General features: G+C 42.1%; 2 protein-coding genes and 2 pseudogenes across 3 annotated transcripts; 3 read left to right on the top strand and 1 right to left on the bottom strand.

Annotated features, from left to right (window-relative positions):
• The first annotated feature begins 12,356 nt into the window (after positions 1 to 12,356).
• On the top strand, positions 12,357 to 13,998 carry LOC146457432 (uncharacterized; annotated as a pseudogene). Its single transcript, XR_014858462.1, has 2 exons — positions 12,357 to 12,657; positions 13,087 to 13,998. The product of XR_014858462.1 is annotated as an uncharacterized LOC146457432 (transcript).
• Positions 13,999 to 17,342: 3,344 nt separating this feature from the next.
• LOC146457431 (uncharacterized) lies at positions 17,343 to 18,149 on the top strand. Its single transcript, XM_085091959.1, has one exon. The coding sequence runs from the start codon at positions 17,343 to 17,345 to the stop codon at positions 18,147 to 18,149; it is 807 nt and encodes a 268-aa protein (XP_084948085.1).
• Positions 18,150 to 18,865: 716 nt separating this feature from the next.
• LOC146457430 (uncharacterized) lies at positions 18,866 to 19,816 on the top strand. Its single transcript, XM_085091958.1, has one exon. The coding sequence runs from the start codon at positions 18,866 to 18,868 to the stop codon at positions 19,814 to 19,816; it is 951 nt and encodes a 316-aa protein (XP_084948084.1).
• A 1,112-nt stretch (positions 19,817 to 20,928) lies between these two features.
• The window catches only part of LOC146457429 (uncharacterized), a 1,269-nt pseudogene continuing 969 nt past the window's right edge, over positions 20,929 to 21,228 (bottom strand).

Raw genomic sequence — 21,228 nt, 5'->3', positions numbered from 1 at the left:
TCTAATAAGGGCCTTTTAGTGGCACTCGAACGTAACTTGTACTCAATATGCATGGAAGCATGCTTCAGCCTTTTTTTTTTTAATTTTTTTTATTTTTCACCAAAGAGTGCTGCTCGCAGCCTCTCGGTAATTAGAATACAGTCAAACCCCCCGAAAGTGACCGCCCAAAATGTCAAGTCTAGCTGGTTGTTTACAGAAGGTGGTCGTTTTACGAAAGGTCTGACCACAAGGTGGTCTTAATGTTGCGTCATAGCCTGTAATACGTGGTTTCGGAGGCTTATCCTTGCACAAATGCAAGGTTAATACCCGTGATCTTTTGAATGACATCTCGTTGAAAAATAACTCAATGTAGGAGTAACAGATGACTTTACAGTTTTTATCGTTCTTGTAATTAAAAGTCTCTTATGATAGCTTAACTGATGCGCAAAAAGTGTCATTTGCTAAAATAAGTATTTAAGTGTAAGTCAAACCTCGGAGAGGCGACATTAATTGCATTAACTGAAAGTGCTTTTCCTTACACATAGGGAAATGTACCCCGGCTGGTCCGGAAGATATTTCATTCCTGCCATCAGTAGCTGAACCACGCTCACCAGTACATACCTCCAACATGTACAGCTCTCTGAGTACAGACGACAGTGACGACAGTGACGACAGTGACAGCAGTGACGACAGTGATAAAGCAGTGGATGAAAGCACGTGTAGCCTCTCAGGGAGCACTTCAAATGTAGACGAGGGCATGGTTCGTTTAACCGCAGGCAAAGTGTACCTGGATCCACAGTTGTGGAAAAAAGTTCCAGCATGCCGCGTCGAAAAAATTCCACATGACATTGATGGCCTATGTAAATACCAGCTGCAGTTTGACCCTCGAAAGCGGATGGAGTCCTCAAAAGACGGTCGCAATTGGCAGCGATACGTGCCATCAAAGCGTAGTGGGTTTCATGGCGTTCGGAGGCTTGCCCAGTGTAAAGGGTCGTATCGATGTGACAATCAACACTGTGATTTTCTTAAAGAGTATGAAGTACCAAATCGTTATCATTTTCGGCAGAAAGGAGAACAGATGAGATGCGATCATTGTGGAAAAGATGGTGTATTTGTCAGCTGTAATGCAAGAAAAATTTGGGAATTTGAGGACTCCCGGCTAACGGTAACGGTTTATCATTACGGCTCCCACAGTTGCAGTCTTTTGCTTCCCAGAGAGGAAACGAGGGCCGATCAAAAAATCAAAGAAATGTTTAGAAAGAACCCAAAACTCAAGCCAAGCCAGATGCCAATAAACTGTGTTGTTGAGGCAATCGCTGATGGAAAGGATTGGAACGAGATAGACAGCGTTTCTGAAAGCGTTGTCAATGAGCAACGTATCCGTAACCTGAAGAAAAAAGCAGTGAGCGAGGCAAATCCACAGGGTCATTCATTTGAAGCTATAGGAATTCTTAAGGCTAAAACAGATGAACGGGATAAGTTTCTTATACCCAAAGTAAATGACCGTCGCTTGAATGGCAACCCATCCTTTGTTTTCAAAACCAGCACATTTAAAGCTAAGCTTGCTATGTCAATGGACAGAAATGGGGATAAACTCCTTTCTCGTGAATATTGCCATTTTGATGGAAAGGTTAATCGATGCCCGGGCTATACAACTTTGACAGCTAGCGTATATCATCCTACAATGAAAAGAATGATCAAACTTGCAGTAATGGAAACAGAAGGAGAAGCCGAAGACAATGTAAGGACTTTCTGGGAACAATTGGATGAAGTCATTAAACAAGTCAGCGGAGATTCATCGAGCACATTTAACCCTTATGGGTTCATGTGCGACGAAGCGGGAGGCATCTGGAAATCTATCCAAAATCATTTCCCAGATGAAGTTTTAAAAAACAGTGTAAGTTGTGAGTTTCATTACATGCAGAGCGTAAACAGACACACCGTTCACGCTGAAAATGATGAACTGAAGCGTCGTTACAAGAAACTGGCTAAGCAGCTTATGGATTCAGCGACGCCTTCCGCCTATTTTGAAACATTAAACTTGTTAGATAATTTTATCGCTATGCGAAAGGACGGTCAGAAGCTCTTGAGCAACTGGCTGCGATGGTGGGATAGGCGGCGAACTCACTGGGCTAAAGCATTCAAGTGTGATTTGTCATCCCCTAGCTCAAGTCTCTCGGAATCAGTGAATGCTAGTTACACTCACAGAGGTAGCTGTCATATAACTCTTTTGCGGGCTGCTTACGAAGACACCGCTGACAGCATTCTTACAGAAAATCAGTGGCTCAAGTACAAAGAAGGTGAAAAAAGTGGTGGTCGTGGCCCATCAGCAGCAACCAAATCAGACCGAGAACATGCCAAACAGAAAAGAAAAGCAGTTCGCATGGCAGAAGAGCTCACCTTACTTACCTCTGACAACGAAGTGGGTGCAGATGCTGTAGAAGTTGCGTTTAGAGAACTTGAAATTGATTCATCAGCTAGCTTCGAGCCGAAGAGAAAGACAAGTCAAGTCAACTCAAGTCGGAAAAGAAGAGGTAGGCGTAGAAAGAAGCACGTCAGCGTGTACGACGAAACAGAGTCTGAAGTATCGTCTGCAGATGAAGAAGTGAGTAAAGAAAAGTATGTTGCAAAGGACAAAAGAGAGGCAAGAACACGAAAAAGGCCGAGCAAAAAGTTTAAGAAGTCTCTAGAGAGAGGTAAATCCAAAAACATTAAAGGACAGAGCATTACACATGACAGCGCCAAGAAATCTTTTACAGTTGTTATTAAAAGCAGGAACACCATTGAAAGAGCCGATGGCAAAAGCGTCATATGGAACACCTATACCTGTACCGTAAGTAAGCGACCATCGTGTGACTGCCCTTATTTTCTTGGCCAAGAAGACCAGACTTGCAAGCACATCATCTGGACGTTGATTAACCTGTTTAATGTTGATCAAGAAAGCTCTATTTTATACCAAGTTGCTTTCACTGAAGACGAAATGAAACTTTTAAACAAACAGGTTTGCTGTGACATACCTAGAAACCTTGCGTTCCAAGGAGAAGCTTGCAGCAATGAACAACAAGTGGAAAAGTCGACGCAGGAAAAACATCAAACGGATGCAGAGAGAGTGACCAGAGCTCTCAGTAAAAACCCCAGCTGTGGAAAAAAACCGGATTGGCTTGTTTGCAGATTTAAGAAACAACCTGGAAAGAATCCTAAATGCTCAAATATAAATTGTAAGCAAGAAATCAAAGTAGGTGAGATCCATATACTAGTAGAAGCTTTAATTGTCCCTCCTGGAAAAAATTTTTCCACGTTAACCAAATTTCGCTTTTGCTTAAATAATGTCTGCCTGAAGCATTTGCCGAAAAACACAAATCTTGATGAGTGTACCGGGTTAAACATTCGTTCTGATAGTTGTGTCTTGGATCAAGAAGAGCTGCTGCGTGTTATGTCCATTGGTATTCCAGTTACACTAAATAAGGGATCATAAGTTTCCATAATCATTTTGGTCCAACTATGAGTGTATTAAGGAAATTTAATTCTCAAAGGGAGAACACGCCAAAGCATTTTTTTGAAGAGAGTGAAATCTCATCACAATCCTGATCTTTCTATATTGCCAAAAGCACTTTTTTTAGTGAATTAATATATTTTTTATGAACAAAACTATACCACTATATTTTAAGTTTTCTTTAAAGTGCCCCTAACCCTTCAATTTGTTTCCTTTTGCTAGATTTTCATATCTGTGAAGAACTCATTTTCGAAATTTTTTTTTAGAAATATTGAATCCTTTTTTTTTTACGAGCGCTAAAAGTTACTGAAATTTTTAAATTTTTGCGCGCTTTAAGCCCCGCTGAACAAATTTTTGTCTCGTGGGCTCATTAGGAACGAGCCAATGAGAACCGTCCCATATTTGACACTTTCTTAGCTGTGACGTAAGAAAAGGACATCATTCCAAAGCACGAAGTATTCGGATCGTTATCAGAAGGAATCTTATGCATGCTGATTCCTTTCTCTACATTTCGAGAGTTGCTGCATCCAACATCCACACATTTTTCAACCATTTTCTCTGTTTACAATTGAAGCCCCCCTTACCCCGAATCTTCGATGTCCTTTTCTTACGTCACGCTCCATATTTGGACACATTTGGCCGAGTGGAGGACTAATGCGAACGATAGTTGAAAATATCGACAAGACTGCCTTCACTTCTAGCGCTCGTAAAAAAAAGGATACAATATTTCACAAAATTTTTTTCGAAAATGAGTTCTTGAAAGATATGGAAATCTACCAAAAGAAAACAAATTGAAGGGTTAGGGGCACTTTAATCCAAATATGTCCTTTTACTCTTCGTAAAACCAAGTATTACAGACACGACAGCGTAAATCAAGTTTTGTATTATGTCCGAGGTGATGAACTGTTATGTTTAACCGTATAACACATACCTAGAACTGTAATATTGCCTTACAAGCCGAGGTAAATTGTTGATTTTGGGTGCCCAGAAAAGAATGAGCTGGTAAGCTAACAAAAGTTATTGTGTTTTGAAACCCGTTCGTTTATTCCATGAGTATTTTCATAACATAATTAATGAACTATCTTTTTGATAAACATTGAGTTTTCGCAGTAGAGCTATATATAGAATTAGTAATTTTTATTGATTGCCTATACTGGCCTGGCATAACATTTCAGGTGAAGAAAAGTTTTGATTATTCATGACGGGTTTTGTCAGAAAAGTGTAAGTAAATTAACGAACTATGGTAGAATAGACCATATTCGTATTCTCGGTATTGAACTGGATCGAGCTTGCAATGGAGGCTCTTGCGGGGGAATATATTAGAAACTATTTGCATGTGAAAAGATTTCCCCGCATAAGCCTCGTGTGCAAGCTAGTTCCAGTTCAATACCGAGAATACGAATACGGTCTTTTTACAAACGTTTTCGTTTTCTTGTTATCGGCGCTCACATGAACAGACAATTTTCATCATTTACAGGACAATTACCCGTTTTCATTTTCTCCTCCTATCTCGTTTGGAGTCGATTGTCTACCAGTTCAATTGTTGAGTTATTAAAGTTGACTATCATATACCGTTTAACGTGTTGGTCTGAATTAGTATTTGTTCTCAGAAATCCTTAGTGAATCGCCTTTCAATTCAAACCGAAGATATGTTGGTGATCCTGAAAAACATCTATTGAACTAGCAGTTTTTTGTTCACCAAAAATAAGAGGCCTCATTAGGGGTTATAGGGTTACCCGTTTTCAGGTAAAAGATAAATTACTGGGTATTGCGCGGAAGGGATAATGTCAATATTAAAGATATACAGGATATTAGGAAAGGCATTTGGCGATGCGGAGGCATCAAAGTTGCAATTTTTGTAAAAAATAAAATGGCTCTTTCATCAATATTACAGATAGAGAGGGTCAGAGAAAGGAGACTTCCTGTGTATTATTGGCCCTTTCAGGCACTGTCTGCCTTTGTACAAGAAAAACCGTTTTCTTCCTGGCATGGCCTCAGCGCTATATCGATGATTTGGCACTGCTATTCTTGGGCGAAACTTGCTTGAATCTCGTTTCTAGCTTGCCATTCCAACATAGTAAAAATGTGTTGGTAGGCTTAGCGAATTAAACTTATTTGGCATCTTATCTTCATTTTCGTTAATAACTGAATACTAAAACTGAACTCAACAAAAGATTTAAGTACCCTTTTCTTTGAAAAGTCCGTTTTTACGTCCTTGCGATCCTTAACTTTTATATAACGTTATCTCCACTAGAAATCATTTTCAATTCATTTTCTAGTTTTGGCAACTCGCAACTGCAACTCGCAACTCGCAACTCGCAACTGCAACTCGCAACTCGCAACTCGCAACTCGCAACTCGCAACTCGCAACTCGCAACTCGCAACTCGCAACTCGCAACTCGCAACTCGCAACTCGCAACTCGCAACTCGCAACTCGCAACTCGCAACTCGCAACTCGCAACTCGCAACTCGCAACTCGCAACTCGCAACTCGCAACTCGCAACTCGCAACTCGCAACTCGCAACTCGCAACTCGCAACTCGCAACTCGCAACTCGCAACTCGCAACTGGCAACTCGCAACTCGCAACTCGCAACTGCAACTCGCAACTAGCAACTCCACAACTCGCAAATTACCCAGTCCCGTTAGGAAGGGTCTGAGTTTTGTATGTTTACTAACATACCTGCTAGTCCTCCCTCCATTTCTACACAATTTTTCAAATTACCTTATGTTAGACCCTTTTTTATTTCAGCACAGAACAGATTACGCAGGCTACTTAAACGTTATTGTAACGATCTTGATGTTAAGCTAGCCTTTTCTTCCTTCAAGATCAGTCAGTATGTTTAGCGTAAAGGACCCTGTGCCTGTTGAACTTCATTCGAATGTTGTCTACAAGTTTACCACCCTGCGAGCAGAGCCTCCTTTTGTCTTTTTCTTTACTAAGGAGGAGAAAAGGAGGCTCTGCCTGAATCGCGTCAACTCTTTGAAGCCGCCGCAGCCCGAACTTCTGGACAAGTCAATCTTGTTTTCTCTCGTCAAACTGGTTTTTCCAGTGTGAGCATCCGTTTAGTGATAAAACCGATGGTTATAGTTGAGCCCGCTGTACCATGAAAAATAAAAAAATTATGGCGGAGAGATCTGCTCGAAGCCAAGCACCAGTTTTTCTCGACAGGATTCTTCCTAATATAATTGGTATGTTCCACGGATTACATGATTTGTCAATACAGCAGTCAACTGCCTTAAAGTCCTTTGTTTCCGGCTCAGATACGTTCGTATCTCTTCCTACCGGACACGGCAAATCGCTATTTTTTTCAACGAGCGATTCCGTTTAAGAAAGAGTTATCCAAGCGGTCAGATGTACTTTCGTTTCACCTTCCTTCGCACCCGATGTTATTGGTGGTTTCTTCTCTCACTGCCCTGATAATTGATCAGATTAATTCTTGTGAAAAGCTCTGCTTGAAATGCTGTAAGTTGGAGGACTTCAAATAGCAGCAAGTGCACGCCTATTAGGCATATTAGACCGGGGTTCGAAACTGTATCCTGACAACATGGAGTGCATGCTCAATAAAGATCTTACTCGATTCATGTCTTTCTCGAGAACGCCAAAATCGAGCAAGCAAAAGAAAGGCTCTGCTAGCAGGGTGCAAGTTTACCTGTCCAAGCTGTAATTCTTCCTATGTCGGCGAAACCAGCCGACACCTCTCGACACGCATTCGCGAACACATAAACAGGGACAGGACCTCACATATCTATCAATACCTTCAAAAATCCGAGGCCTGCCGCAATTGCTGCTCTGTTGCATGTTTCAAAGTTATAGACCATGGGACCACAACATTCCAGGTCAAGATAAAAGAGGCGTTACACATCTTCTGGGGGCAACCTTCTTTAAACAAACAACTATACCACGTTAACTCAACTCTCTCGTTCTAATCAACATGTTTTATTGTAAACTTCCAATGTTACCTTTGGCTATTTTGTTAGATTCCTAATTTATTGCACGTTTGTTATTTATCTTTGTTTAGCATTACATTATAAACTCAAATGTAACTTCAAATTAATTCTACTTTCAACTGAAGATGGTCGTTGTACGACCGAAACACGTCTTGTAAACTCAAATGTGTCGTTATTCTTATAAAAATTGTTGCTTGTCTGCTTCTTTCCAGATCCTATAAAAAAAAGATTCGATTGCACAATGAATTCAAAATAATGCAAGACAAATTGCTTCCTAGTTTTCCAACTGAATCATCAAGCATGGACAATATACAACAGTGAGCATTCAACATACATTTTCCTCGAATCATTTTCTAAAACAAGGGACCCCGTGGACATCCAGTATCCCTTCTAATTACAACTTTTCTCTTTTGGGTATTAAACTAACAAACTAAATACACATATTGGCTCCTGGGAAGTCCAATTGACAGCAATACATGTAAAGCGCAACCATTGCTAGAGATTACTGCTATGATATCGTAAGGAACGATACAAACAAGAAGCATTATTGCTTGAACTAGGCTTACTTGACTTTAGAGAAAATTTGTAAGTCGTCCCAGTCAAACTGATCCTCCTCGGCGGCTAATTTCAAGCCATATGATACAAAGGATGTCTTAAAAGTGGCAGCCTCCCCTCCCCCACCACTGCACACTAACACAGCACATCGAGACTCTCGGGAACCCAGCTCCAATGCAATGGAGGTGACCTGTGAAGAACAAAACCAAAATGGCGATCAGTATAGGAGGCAAAGCCATAAGTGACTGGTATATTTCAGAGTTTTCAGTGAGATTTGAGGTGGCTACCCTTGTACAGTACCTATCTGTAGGTATAGCCAAAACTTCTACCCATGAGAACGAGAATTCTGAGCTCTGGAAGGATGACGGGTGTCATTGAAATAACTGATATTATTATGAAAGGTGTTTGTCATCGTGGTTTAAAATGATAGATGAGTTAATCGTTTGTCTCACGATTGAGTCACAACGATGTGGATCGCGACGTTTCGACCGCTATACTGCTGGTCTTCATCAGGCGATGGTGTCGACTGATTGCGTGACAGTATAAGTAGCACCTTGGTTTGTGTTGATTGGTGCGTTTCGATCCTCTCTTAGGCTGTTGTTGATTAGAGGATTTCGATCCTCGTCGTTCAGAGTAGAAATTGTTCCCTCGGCCGTCCGCCTTGGTACTGATCGGTTGCTGTGTAGTTTGATCGTGGGCATCCATGCTTCCGGAATTTCAATTCCATTATCCCTATTGATGTTGTCAAGGTGAAGCCTTATGTGAATAGCCTCTTTAACCCTACGGGTGTACCAATGTGGGTCTCGGTCAATAAACTTAACCTCATCCCAGAGCGGATAGTGGCCCGTCGCATTGCTGTGTTCTGAAACGGCGGAGGATTGGGTTCGAGCAAGCCGTATGTCTTTATCGTGTTCCTTAATCCTTTCATGCATAGATCTTCCCGTCTCTCCAATATAGACCTTGCCACACTCACAGGGAATCTTGTAGACTACTCCGTCTTGTTTTGCAGGGTCGACAGTGTCCTTAGGTCGCACTAGGTGTGATCTAAGTGTTGTGTCAGATCTGAAAACTGTCCGTATGCCTTGCTGTTGTAGGCAACGGCGAAGAGCCTCTGATAACCCTTTGACGTATGGTAGCACCGCAGTAGATTTAATTTCAGGCGCTGGTTCTTTTGTGGCTGTTTGTTTCTTTGTTTTCGTAATGTTTTTCACAAACGAAAACGGATAACCGTTAGAAACAAGAACTGATGAGAGGTGTTTCTTTTGTGGCGAGATAACTGATGGTTTAGTTATGAGGTGTTTCGATCTATCGTACAGGCACTTGACAATACCGCGATCCACATCTTTGTGACTCAATCGTGAGACAAACGATTAACTCATCTATCATAACTGATATTGTATTGTGACGTGAGCTAAGACGACTAAAGAAAAATTCAAAGTTTTCTTTACTATTTCACTGTTAGTTTGTAACAGCTCCTCTACTTTGTTGCATTCAGTCATAGCGTTTTACCTGCAGTTGTTTTCCAACATCTTCGGGATGTGGAACGAGCTGGAATAAAATAGCTTTCCTCTTGGCTGGTAAGAGATACAGTCCACCCTCTCCTTGGGTCAGCGCTGTCTCCACTACTCACTGCTGGTTATAAAACTACAAAAAACAAAACAAAACAACTCAGTTCAGAATTATCTACTTGAAAACCAAAAAACCAAAATAATAATAATAATAATAATAATAATAATAATAACAATAATGACCATGTATTAAAAACTCATTGCACCCAGTTAAACTAAATCACAGAGTTACAATACAAACTGAGATATAGAAACTATGTATGTATTTTACAGCTTTAAATGATAGAGGCTACAATGAAACTATATTACATATACTATAACAGGACAAAAGACTTATGAACCAGTGATTTCAAGACGACTATACTCTCGGCCAATGAGATAACAAAAACTTAACTGCGAAGAAAACAGCAATCTTGGAAAAATGGATTGGAAAAGGACATGTTACCCTACAATGAGAAATAAGGCGGGGTTAAATTACTCATTACTCATATCTGACAAAACATTCAAGCATGCAGTCTCAGCGTAAGGTTTGGGCCTCAAGAAGTTCTCCCTGCAAGGCACCGTTCATCCCTTTTTTTGCTTCTTTGTCTAGGGCGGCTCGCTCCCTCTCAACTAAACTTCACATTTTTGCTCAATTCATCGCGAAAAATCTATTTATGATCATGGATCCTAGAAAGACCAAGTAGTAAGATACAGAAACACTGTAGCAGATGTTTCCCAGTTAAGCTGTCAGAAAAGTTTACATTTTAAAGTAAATATTGTCTCACAGAAACTGTTAATGATTAGCTTGTTTGTTGTGTAATTTCCGTTTTGTGAGTTCAGAAGATATAGGATCGTGTTGCAGTTCAGTTTTTTTTACATTTCAAGCACGTATTTCGTAACATAGATTCGCGACACGAGGGATCAATTAATCTTTCTTGTGAATGCATTGAAATCAAGCTTTAATTATAATTTTCTTCTCTGTTTTTACGTAATTCCATCAAGCCATTAAATTTATTAAAGAAATAAAAAACTTGTTCCTCGTGCATTGTTGAGTTATATAAGCACTTGGGAATTTTTAAGAACACGAGAGAAGTGCAGAGAGGCACGAGCCGTAGTGCCTCTCTGCACTTTTCTCGTGTTCTTAAAAATTCCCAAGTGCTTATATAACTCAACAATGCACAAGGAACGAGTTTTTTTTATTTCTTTTATAAAATATATACAATCGCAACTCGTCAGACAAGTGCGTCAGACAACATCAACTTTCTCCTTACACGTCAGACGCAATGTCAATGATTCAAAATTTTGACAGAAAACCAATGAAAAACGTTTTGTATCGTTCACATGTGACGAGAATCATTTGAAACGAAAAGTTCTCAAAAAGATAAACAACTAATTCATTAGTTATCTTATTTAATTATTTAGACACGACCCCACAAGCAAAGCGTCGCTTTAAAATACTTATTGTGTATAAATAAAGATTATTGATTGATTGATTGATTGATTGAACTAGCCTGAGTATCAGGCCTTCCTAAGGGGAGGGGGGAAGGGAAGGGGGAAAGGGGAGGGGGAGGGGGAGAAGAGGAGAGGAAGGCCTGACACAGAACCTTTCTGAAGTCTGTGTCGAACGTCCAAAATTCGGACGTTGGCGCTGATTGGACGAAACACAAAAGGTTACGTCACACCGCCGGAAACAAAAATTATCATGATAGACTAAACAATGCAACTGTCGCATGTTTTGTATTTTGATATCAAAGGTCATTTCTGTCATTTCTGGGTTACGAGTGCTGCGTTTATCGCCTGTTGAGCAACCGTCGTTCTTATACCCGTTGAGGCATTTTATTTGGGTTTGGTTTGGTTTGGCTTGTTTCAGTGCGTCCGGTGACAGTGCAGCCTCTCTAGTTAGGATTTGAATTGTTTAATAACCTTTATCCGGCCGCCTATTTGTTTTCGTAGCTAAGATCTTGTGTGTTTTGTCTTTTGATTAGTTACGGCTGCGTTTTTGTCATCACTTCTTGCCGTTCTGAACTGTGAGATTTGTATTTTCCTCCTGTAATGAAGCTGTATCTAGTCGCGAATTCTGCTCAGTGGTGCTCAACAGAAAATATTTTGTTTGGAGAGTCTTTTGCAATGGAGCTGTCTGTGTAACTTCAATTCATATCTCTCACAGCGGTCATCGCTGACATGACAGTTGCATGACCGGAAGTTATTTTGATTGGCTACTATTTGCGGCGAAGCGTCATGCTCATCGAGGGGGCGGAATACTCGTCTCAATGCTTTTGTGTCAGGCTTTTCTTCCCTTTTCCCCTTCCTCTCTTCCCTTCCCGCCCCCGAAAAGCCTGACACTCAGGCTAGTAAACAACAAGCTAAGGATTCTCTTCAAAAGTTCAAATACTTCACTTATTTGTGGATTAAGGGAGATTTAAGTTTATTTGAACCGAATTTATAGTGCACAAATTGAACATGCCATGAGAATCACCGCGGTGTTGGAGAATGTTGATCGGTGTGATTCTACAACATTTCTCTTGGTTGTCGAGAAGAAACGGACTGGAATTGTTGGGAAGACATTTGCTTCATCTGTGTTGTCTGAATGGATTCTGTTAGAGCAGATGACAGAACATCTCTGCACTTTCTGAGCTGAGTTGTCGATGGCCGGGAATTGTAATGTTGGAGACGGTTCGGGTTTCTGTGGCCCGAATGTGGCAAATGTGCCGATCTGCCAAGCTCGCTTCTGACCACAAGGTTATCGCTGTCGCTCGAACACAATACGGACCTTTAGCACCGACACCGAGGACGCGAACTTCACCGACCGGAAGTTGAGAAAATGAACTTTGATGCTACTACGCATGCTCAATCGTGCAGAACTCGTCGTCCACACCTCGTTCATGACGCCGTTTGCCGCCATTTGGCGTACAGTGTTGAACAAAGGTATGTTTTATATTTTTACTAACTTTTGCTGACTTATTTTGGGGATTTTTTCAATCTAAAGTGTCGGTTAGTGGACAAGATAGATACCGTGAGCTATTTGATCGGACCGTGAAGAAATAATCTTGATTTCTTACTTTCTTTTCACCTGCAGGAAGAACTTTGAGCTTCACAGCTGTGATGGCGGATGATGGTACAAAGAGTGCAGGGTTCGTACATAAACCTTATAGGTGTTTTTTGACATATACGTCGCATGCTTTCAACTACATTTCATTATGCCTTTGAAAATTTCAATTTGTCCGTTTAAATTTGCAGTTACAGATCGACTTAAGGTCATTCTGAATCGTTTAATGGCTCACTAAGTTGTTATTGATACTGAAAAAAGCCCCTAAATTGTCGTAGAGGGCAATTTTTATATCCAAAGATTGCCAAAACGTGTTACAAGTTTTACCGTTTTAATTTTAGCCGGAGGAAAAAATTTAACAAAACTTTATTTATAAATTACAGCGCTGAAAACTTAGTTTATATACTTCAGGCCTTAAGATTAAATTAATTTTACTTGCAATACAGCTTAAATCATATGAACACTGATTGTAAAAATAATTCGTTACTTAATGAAAATTTGTATTTATTTTCAGAAATTATCCCATGAAATGGTCAGAAGAGCACGATCTTATGCTTTTCAGAGAAGTCCTTGTCTTGGAACCATGGAAGTTTCCTAAGCAAAGCAAAGAAAGAGGAGATGTCTGGGGTGAAGTAGCACTAGATTTAAATGGCACAAGCTATCCCAAATTCAAAGTCAGCAAGCGCTCTATCAGGGACAGACTCACTCTTCTGGTCAGCAAATACAAAGAAAAGATGAGAAAGGAGGAACAAGGTTCTGGGATTGAATGTGAGGACGAAACTGAATTAGAGAAGGCATTGTCTGAGATCATCGAAAACGAGCAAGCAGCTGATATGGAAAGGAAAGAAAATTCAAATACTCTTACCAACAAGAATGAAAGTGAGAAAGCTTCAGTAGAAGAGAGTAGACTGAAGGCCATGGAGCGCCTGGGGCAACCCAAAAAGAGGAATGCTGATGCAGGCCCTGATCAAGTTACTCCACAAAAAAGCAGAAAAAGCACCACTGAAGCTGTGCAAATTCTGAAAGAAAAAATTGAGCAAGAAAAGGAGATCAGGAAGGAAGAAATGGAAATGAAGAAGAAAGAACAAGAAAATAAAGCTGCCGAGCAACAGATGCTAATGGATCAGCAGAGACACAGCCAGCAACAATGCCAGGATGTGTTAAAGGTCATGACTGAACAGCGGCAGAGACAGGAGCAGCAGATGCAAAACTTCCAAATGCTTTTTTTTTGCAGCAGCAACAACAGCAGAGCCAGATACTCATGGGTTTACTGGAAAGAGTCTTGCCCAAGTCTTCATAAGAGGAAGGTGAAAAAGCTGTTTAGAAAAACATTTGCACACTTTAGCCCTTTGGGACCATGTTGTGGTTAACATTTTATTTACTGTTCGATTTTTAAAATTAACATTGATCAAAAATATATAGTTGACGCTTAAGAAAACTTGAGTGAGCCCTTTCACCCATAGGGGTGCCGAGTTAAGAACTGAAAGATAAGTTAAATTTAATATTCATATTTTGTTACAATTGTAAGTGTAACATGTGATTTTTATGGCAACCCAATTTTTCCTACAGGTTTGACCAAAATCTATATTTGTGTTTTATCTGCCTTTGTTGGATCTAACACCCGATTGTTATAGTGGCCTCAATTAGTATTCCCCTAGGCCTGTTTTTGCGCGGGAATTTAGGTTAATAATTTGCATTTTGCAAGTGACACTTTGCTGAAATGACATTTTCTGTTCATTATACGTTGAACTTTCAACGAGACGCGCTTCCCATAGTTATCCGCAGTTACTGCAGTCTGCTAGCAATTACCGCTTGAAGTTTCGTCTAAACGCGCCACAACAATGTAAGTGTGTTGTATTTTCGATCGGTTTTATCGGTTTGTTTACCTTATAGTTGGTACATTTTGTAAGTTGACTTTGTTTGTATGTTTCAGTTTAAACCTTCTTCGCCTCGTCAGTAATACTGTTAAGCTACAACGTTCAGCCTTCCCGGGCAGCCGACAAAGTGAAAAGAGTTTAGAATAAATTGCGTGAATAGAAGTGTTTGCCTCCGGCGGTCACATCGTTTAAAATTGTTCGAGTTTCCCGCTATCGATGGAGACGACAATGGGGTCGGAGAAACCGAATTTCGTATTACCACCCGCTCAAAGACGCTGAGTAAAACACTCGATCAAGATGGTGCTCTTGGTGAGAAGCTTCTGCAACTTAGGAATTCGAGATCTGGTTATCTCTCCATGGTTACTGCCAGGAAGAACGAAATGGACGCGTTACTATTAAATGAGGAAAATGTTCATCACGTAAAGGAGAAGATTACTGGATACTTGGCTGCCTTCGAAGCTTTTAAATATGCTAATTTCAATTATTTGCGGAATCTTATGGATGAGCGTAGCAAAGTTGAATGTCACGAGTACTTCGATCGCGAGTTCCAGCGAATGAACGAGTTCAACGATAGGGTTCAGGACTGGATTAGAAGGGCAGATGAAGCAGGACGGTTACATTTGCAGATAAATCCTGAAGACTCTGTCAGTCAGTCCGGCCGATCTAAGGCGTCCAAGGGATCGCAGCGTTCAAGTAGAAGTAGTTCCTCGTCAATATCATCAGCAAGAGCAAAAGAAGCCGCACGCGTAGCAGAACTTCAAGCCAAAGCTGCAGCCTTCAAGAAGCGTCAGTTGTTAGAAGAACAGAAATTTCAGTTACGCCAACAGCAAGAGCGCTTGACTTTGGAAACCGAAATCGCCAAGGTGCAAGCTAAGGAAAATATTTTGGCTTCTCTGACCGAATCTACTCCGCGTACTATTGTACCAAACCCCGTCATGTTGCCAGTTTCCAGGCCAAGGATAGGCGAATTCCCTGATTCTAAGAAGTTGGAAATCATTCCAGGAGTTCAAACGTTTCCAGACTCTGTCAAGTTGGAGCCCAAGCCAGGAGTAGACCAAGTTCCATTAGCAGCGGCTGAAACCGGAGCTATGCGAGACAGAGAAATCGCTTCGTTACCAGATGCGAACGTCACTTCTATGTTAAACCCGGAGGCGCCAGCATGGAGTCAATCACTTATATCCAGAACTATTCCTGATTCAAATCCTGTAGCGCCAGCATGGAATCAACCACATATGTCCAGAACTATTCCTGATTCAAATCCTGAGGCGCCAACATGGAATCAGCCACCCATAGCCAGCAGCAAGAGGGAACGTACCAATGAATCTAGTCACTCCAATACGTCATCTACGCCGAGTGAAAGAGCCTTCCACGAAATTTTGGAGTTGCATCAGCATCAGAATACACTGCAACAGCAGCAAAACAAGATCGTAGAAATGCTAGCAGATCAGCAAAGGAAAAGTAGTCTCCCACAGCCTCGGGTTCCCATTTTCGACGGTAATCCATTGGAGTACAGTTCTTTCACGAGAGCTTTCGAAAACATAATCGAGTCAAAAACGTCCAATAGCAGCGAGAGGTTATACTATCTCGAGCAGTTTACCAGTGGAGATGTTAAGAATCTCGTGCGATCTTGCCATTATTTGCCGCCTGAAAGGGGCTATAAAGAAGCACTTCGCCTGATGGAAAAGAAATTTGGTGATGACTACCGCATCGCAGCAGCCTACGAGAACAAAGCTTTGAACTGGCGGGAGGTTAAAAATGAGGACGGCGTTGCTATGAATAGATTCTCTATCTTTCTCGTGAGGTGTAAGAACGCTATGGAAGGTAGCAAGTACCTCTCTAAGCTTGCGCAACCAGAAACCATCCAAAAGCTAGTCCTTAAGTTGCCCTTTAGCCTAAGAACAAGATGGCGTCGCTTGGTTGACCACATAATGGAAGTTGAATTAAGGCTTGTCAACTTCGGAGACCTTGCTGACTTTGTGGACAATGAATCCAGAGTTGCTACCAATCCAGTTTTTGGAAGAATCGTGGACGACGCGAAGCCCAGAACAACGGGAACCAGTCATTTGCGGAAAAGGCCTGGGGAGAGAAAGTCACCGGAGCTAAGCCTTGCTACACAGATTTGTAGTAACCAGTGTCCCCAACCGTCGCACTGTGTTCTGACCCATCATCTCCAGGAGATAATTCTAAGTGCCCTTTCTGCAAATCAGGTCATGCCTTGGATAACTGTGACTCCCTTAGAAGCCGACCGTATCCAGAGAGAATTCAGTTTTTGATGTCGAAGAACCTCTGGTTTAGTTGTTTGCTTAATAACCACACGGCTCGAAACTGCCCTGAAAGAAAAACTTGTTCGTTTCCCAACTGCATCAAGAAACACCCTACTGTCCTCCATACCAACTCAACGGCTCGTAGTCGACCGGCTGCTGACTCTCCAACTATTCCCACGTCGAACAAGGAGACCACGCGCGTTCATAACGGGATGGCGAGCTTCCCAGAGATTGGCATGGCAGTTGTTCCGGTTAAGGTTTGGACAAAGGGCAGCGAAACGCCAATGATCACCTACGCCTTCTTAGATAGTGGCAGCTCCTCAACGTTCTGCTCAGAGACACTCATGAGACAGTTGGGGATCAGTGGTGCAGAAACAAAGATTTCATTAACAACGTTGGAGAAGAAGGACAGTATTATTGACAGTTTCATTTGAACGGGCCTTACCATCTCAGACTTGGACGAAAATGTTTTTATTGAACTCCCCACGCTTTACACGAGACCTGGGATTCCTGTTTCTAAGGATGATATACCCAAGTAGGTTGATGTGGACCGATGGCCGTACCTAAGTGGTGTAAGCTTGCCTGACGTTGAGGCGGGTGTCGGTCTTCTCATTGCCAGTGACGTTCCTATGGCCCTTGATCCTCTGGAAGTGAAGCACAGCCAAGATGGCGGCCCGTATGCTTCTCGCACAAGTTTAGGATGGGTGGTCAATGGTCCGTTGGGACATAATCGTTATGGCCCGCGTGCGTCGAGTTTCTATGTCAAGACAGATGTTGAACTCCATCGAATGGTGAAGAACTTTTATGACAGCGGTTTTGGAGAGTCCAGTGCTGACGAGAAGTCAGAAATGTCACAAGAGGGGATTCGCTTCCTGAACGTTTTGGACAGCACCGTAGCCCTGAGAAGCGGTCATTACGAAATGGCTTTGCCTTTGAGAGATCAAGAAGCTCCAGTGCCGAATAACAGAGTACAAGCAGAACGGCACGCCCATTGGTTAAGGCGAAAACTCGAGCGTAACAGGGGCTTATACTCCGACTGCAAAGGTTTTATGGCGGACATCATTGAGAAGGGTTACGCCCGCAAAGTTCCGGCAGATTTCCAGAAGTCCAGTGTGAAGTGGTACATACCGCACCACGGCGTTTATCATCCCCACAAGCCTGGGAAGATACGTGTGGTTTTTGATTGTTCAGCCAAATACGGAGGCATGTCGCTTAACGATCAGTTACTCAAAGGTCCTGATTTGACAAACAGTCTATTTGGAGTTCTATCAAGATTCCGGCAGGAAAGAATTGCACTCATGGCTGATATCGAGGCGATGTTTTATCAGGTCAGAGTGATTGATGCAGACAGCACTTATCTCCGCTTTCTCTGGTGGCCCGATGGTAGGCTGGACAGTGACTTAGAAGAATACCAGATGGTAGGACATTTGTTTTGAGCACCATGCGAAACAATTTCTACGTGGACGACTGTCTCAAATCCTTGCCTGCGGAAGGGGAGGCTTCACAACTTGTAAGCGATCTGCGAGCCCTGCTTTTAAGAGGTGGTTTTAAACTTACGAAGTGGATCAGCAATAGTCGCAGAGTCTTGGAAACAATTCCTGTAAATGAACGTGCTAAAGAAGCGAAGACCCTTGACCTCAATAAGGACGGCCTGCCAGTTGAAAGAGCCCTTGGAGTTAAGTGGTGCGTGGAATCGGACACATTCAACTTCAACGTTAACATCAAGCTCAAACCTCCCACGCGTCGGGGCATTCTCTCAGTCGTAAGCTCGGTATATGATCCTCTCGGACTAGCCGCCCCTTTTGTATTGACTACCAAGAGGCTTCTTCAGGACCTGTGTCGACTCAAGTTGGGCTGGGACGATCCAATTTCCCCAGAGGACAGCATTCGTTGGGAGCGATGGTTAGCAGATCTTCCCAAGTTGCCGCAGTTTTCAATCGAGCGCTGTATCAAACCAAGAGGCTTTGAAGTCATTTCGTCTGGTCAATTGCACCACTTTTCAGACGCCTGAGAAATCGGTTTGGGGACAGTTTCATATCTCCGTCTCGTCAATAATCAAGGCCAAGTTCATTGTTCGTTTCTCTGCGCCAAGTCAAGAGTAGCGCCGCTGAAAACAGTCACGATCCCGCGCCTAGAGTTATCCGTTGCAGCAATGTCTGTGAAGCAAGACAGACCCTTAAGGCGGGAACTTGAATTGCCGATTAGCGCCAAATCAGTCTTCTGTACTGATAGTACTGCAGTCTTGTGTTATGTCAAGAATGAGACAAATCGGTACCACACCTTCGTTGCCAATCGAGTTGCTCTCATTCGCGATGGTTCCGAGCCAAATCAGTGGAACCATGTTGGTGGCGACAAGAATCCTACCGACCACGCCTCTCGAGGTTTGACAGCGGACAACTTCCTTCGCCAAGCGCATTGGTTAACGGGGCCGGAATTCATTTGGCAGCATGAGAGTTTATGGCCCACGCAGATGGAAGCAGTGGGAGACATTTCTGATGAAGATCCTGAAGTCAAACGGGAGGTCAAGTCGTGCACAACGTCGCTGCGCAAAGGGTGTGATCCACTCTTGGAATATTCTCAGAAATGCTCCTCTTGGTTTCACCTACAGAAGATTATCGAGTGGCTGATGCGCTACAAAGACAACCTCCTACGAGCGAGTAAGGGTGACAGAGCACTGCGCGAAACTCCGAAGTACATTACCCTTGAAGAGATTAGGAGAGCTGAAAGAGAGCTTTTTAAGAATGTGCAGCGTCGAGCTTTCCCAGATGAAGTTAACCATCCTGAGAAACCAGTTAAGAAGACTAGCCGCTTATACAAGCTAGATCCAATCCTTATTGATGGCCTCCTGTGTGTTGGTGGCAGGCTACGCAACGCGCCCGTGCCTGCACAGTCAGGAAATCAGATTATTCTTCCAAGAGAAGATCACGTGACCAGTTTGATCATCGATCATTACCACAGAATTTGCGGTCACTCCGACAAGAGAGGTTTCGTTCGGCGATTAAAAGTCCGGACCAAAGCAGCTGTGTACGAGAGACCTGTTGACAAGCTATGTCTGCTAGTGGAGCAAGAGGACACAAACAGGATGAGAGACACTAAGATCTAGAGACTATCGCATGATACTTTTCTAGTAAGGCAATCGTTCTAGGATGCGTAATTCGCATCGTGCAATTTAGATTTGTTTTCTGTTTTTCCTCTTCCCCGCATGTTTGCTCTGCTTAGTTTTCGAGATTGTACTTAGCGTTTTCGTCAGGTGTACATGTGTGTAGATCCTACAGGCATTCATTGTAAGTGATTCGATAAGTATCTCACACTTAGGGGCCGGGATGTTGGATCTAACACCCGATTGTTATAGTGGCCTCAATTAGAATTCCCCTAGGCCTGTTTTTGCGCGGGAATTTAGGTTAATAATTTGCATTTTGCAAGTGACACTTTGCTGAAATGACATTTTCTGTTCATTATACGTTGAACTTTCAACGAGACGCGCTTCGCGTAGTTATCCGCAGTTACTGCAGTCTGCTAGCAATTACCGCTAGAAGTTTCGTCTAAACGCGCCACAACAATGTAAGTGTGCTGTATTTTCGATCGGTTTTATCGGTTTGTTTACCTTATAGTTGGTACATTTTGTAAGTTGACTTTGTTTGTATGTTTCAGTTTAAACCTTCTTCGCCTCGTCAGTAACACTGTTAAGCTACAACGTTCAGCCCTCCCGGGCAGCCGACAAAGTGAAAAGAGTTTAGAATAAATTGCGTGAATAGAAGTGTTTGCCTCCGGCGGTCACAGCCTTTCCCTCAAAAATTTCACAAGTTTTGAAGATCATGCCAGGAAAGATTCAGTATTTTTTAAAGGGGGGTGTCTGTTTACAAATATATTGTTTATTAGTATTTTTATTTTAGCCCCAAGTTTTTTAAGGGGAGCATGTTGGATGTTAGCAAATATGTTAGCTTTGTTATTTTAGCTTAAAATATCAACAATTTTTACACCTTACTCAGTGTCATTGTCCTTATTTTCTATTTTAACGTGTTTATTTTCATTTTTCTGGTTAATCAAAGGGGAGGGGGGGGATAGTCACCCAATCCATTCCCCCCTGGGGATCATGATTTGCCCGTGAATGTCCCTTCCCTTCTCCCAAGATTTTTTTTTTGTTTTTTTTTTAGAGGGGTGGGGGTACTTTCTGCCCACCCTCAGTATAAAAAAAGCATAGGCTAATAAGGGTAAAAGGACCAGTCTTTGTAGAAGAGGGTAGGCTATGGAATTTTTCATTTGTTCCTGCAATGTGTTATGTCCCCTTCCCTAAATTCTACATTTTATGCCCCATTACATTTTTTGTTTGACCAGAAAAATAAAACTGTGTCATCAAAATAAATTCAGCTATTTTACTTTATTGAAAGTATTGCTCCAGAGTGGGGGGCTCAATACCAAAGTAATCGCTGGTATTATTACCATAAAGGCATGTTATGGCATTACGAAGTAGTGCGCACACAGCATACATTTTGCCGACACTGCTTAGGCCGATCT

This window comes from Pavona decussata, unplaced genomic scaffold (assembly GCF_977016875.1).
Source record: "Pavona decussata unplaced genomic scaffold, jaPavDecu1.1 SCAFFOLD_243, whole genome shotgun sequence".
NCBI lineage: Eukaryota > Metazoa > Cnidaria > Anthozoa > Scleractinia > Agariciidae > Pavona > Pavona decussata.
This window is presented reverse-complemented; position numbering and strand designations above follow the sequence as displayed.

What these genes read in the sequence shown, in the direction of transcription:
- LOC146457431 (XM_085091959.1), top strand. Translation starts at nt 17,343, where the DNA reads ATGGCCCTTGATCCTCTGGAAGTGAAGCACAGCCAAGATGGCGGCCCG.
- LOC146457430 (XM_085091958.1), top strand. Translation starts at nt 18,866, where the DNA reads ATGTCTGTGAAGCAAGACAGACCCTTAAGGCGGGAACTTGAATTGCCG.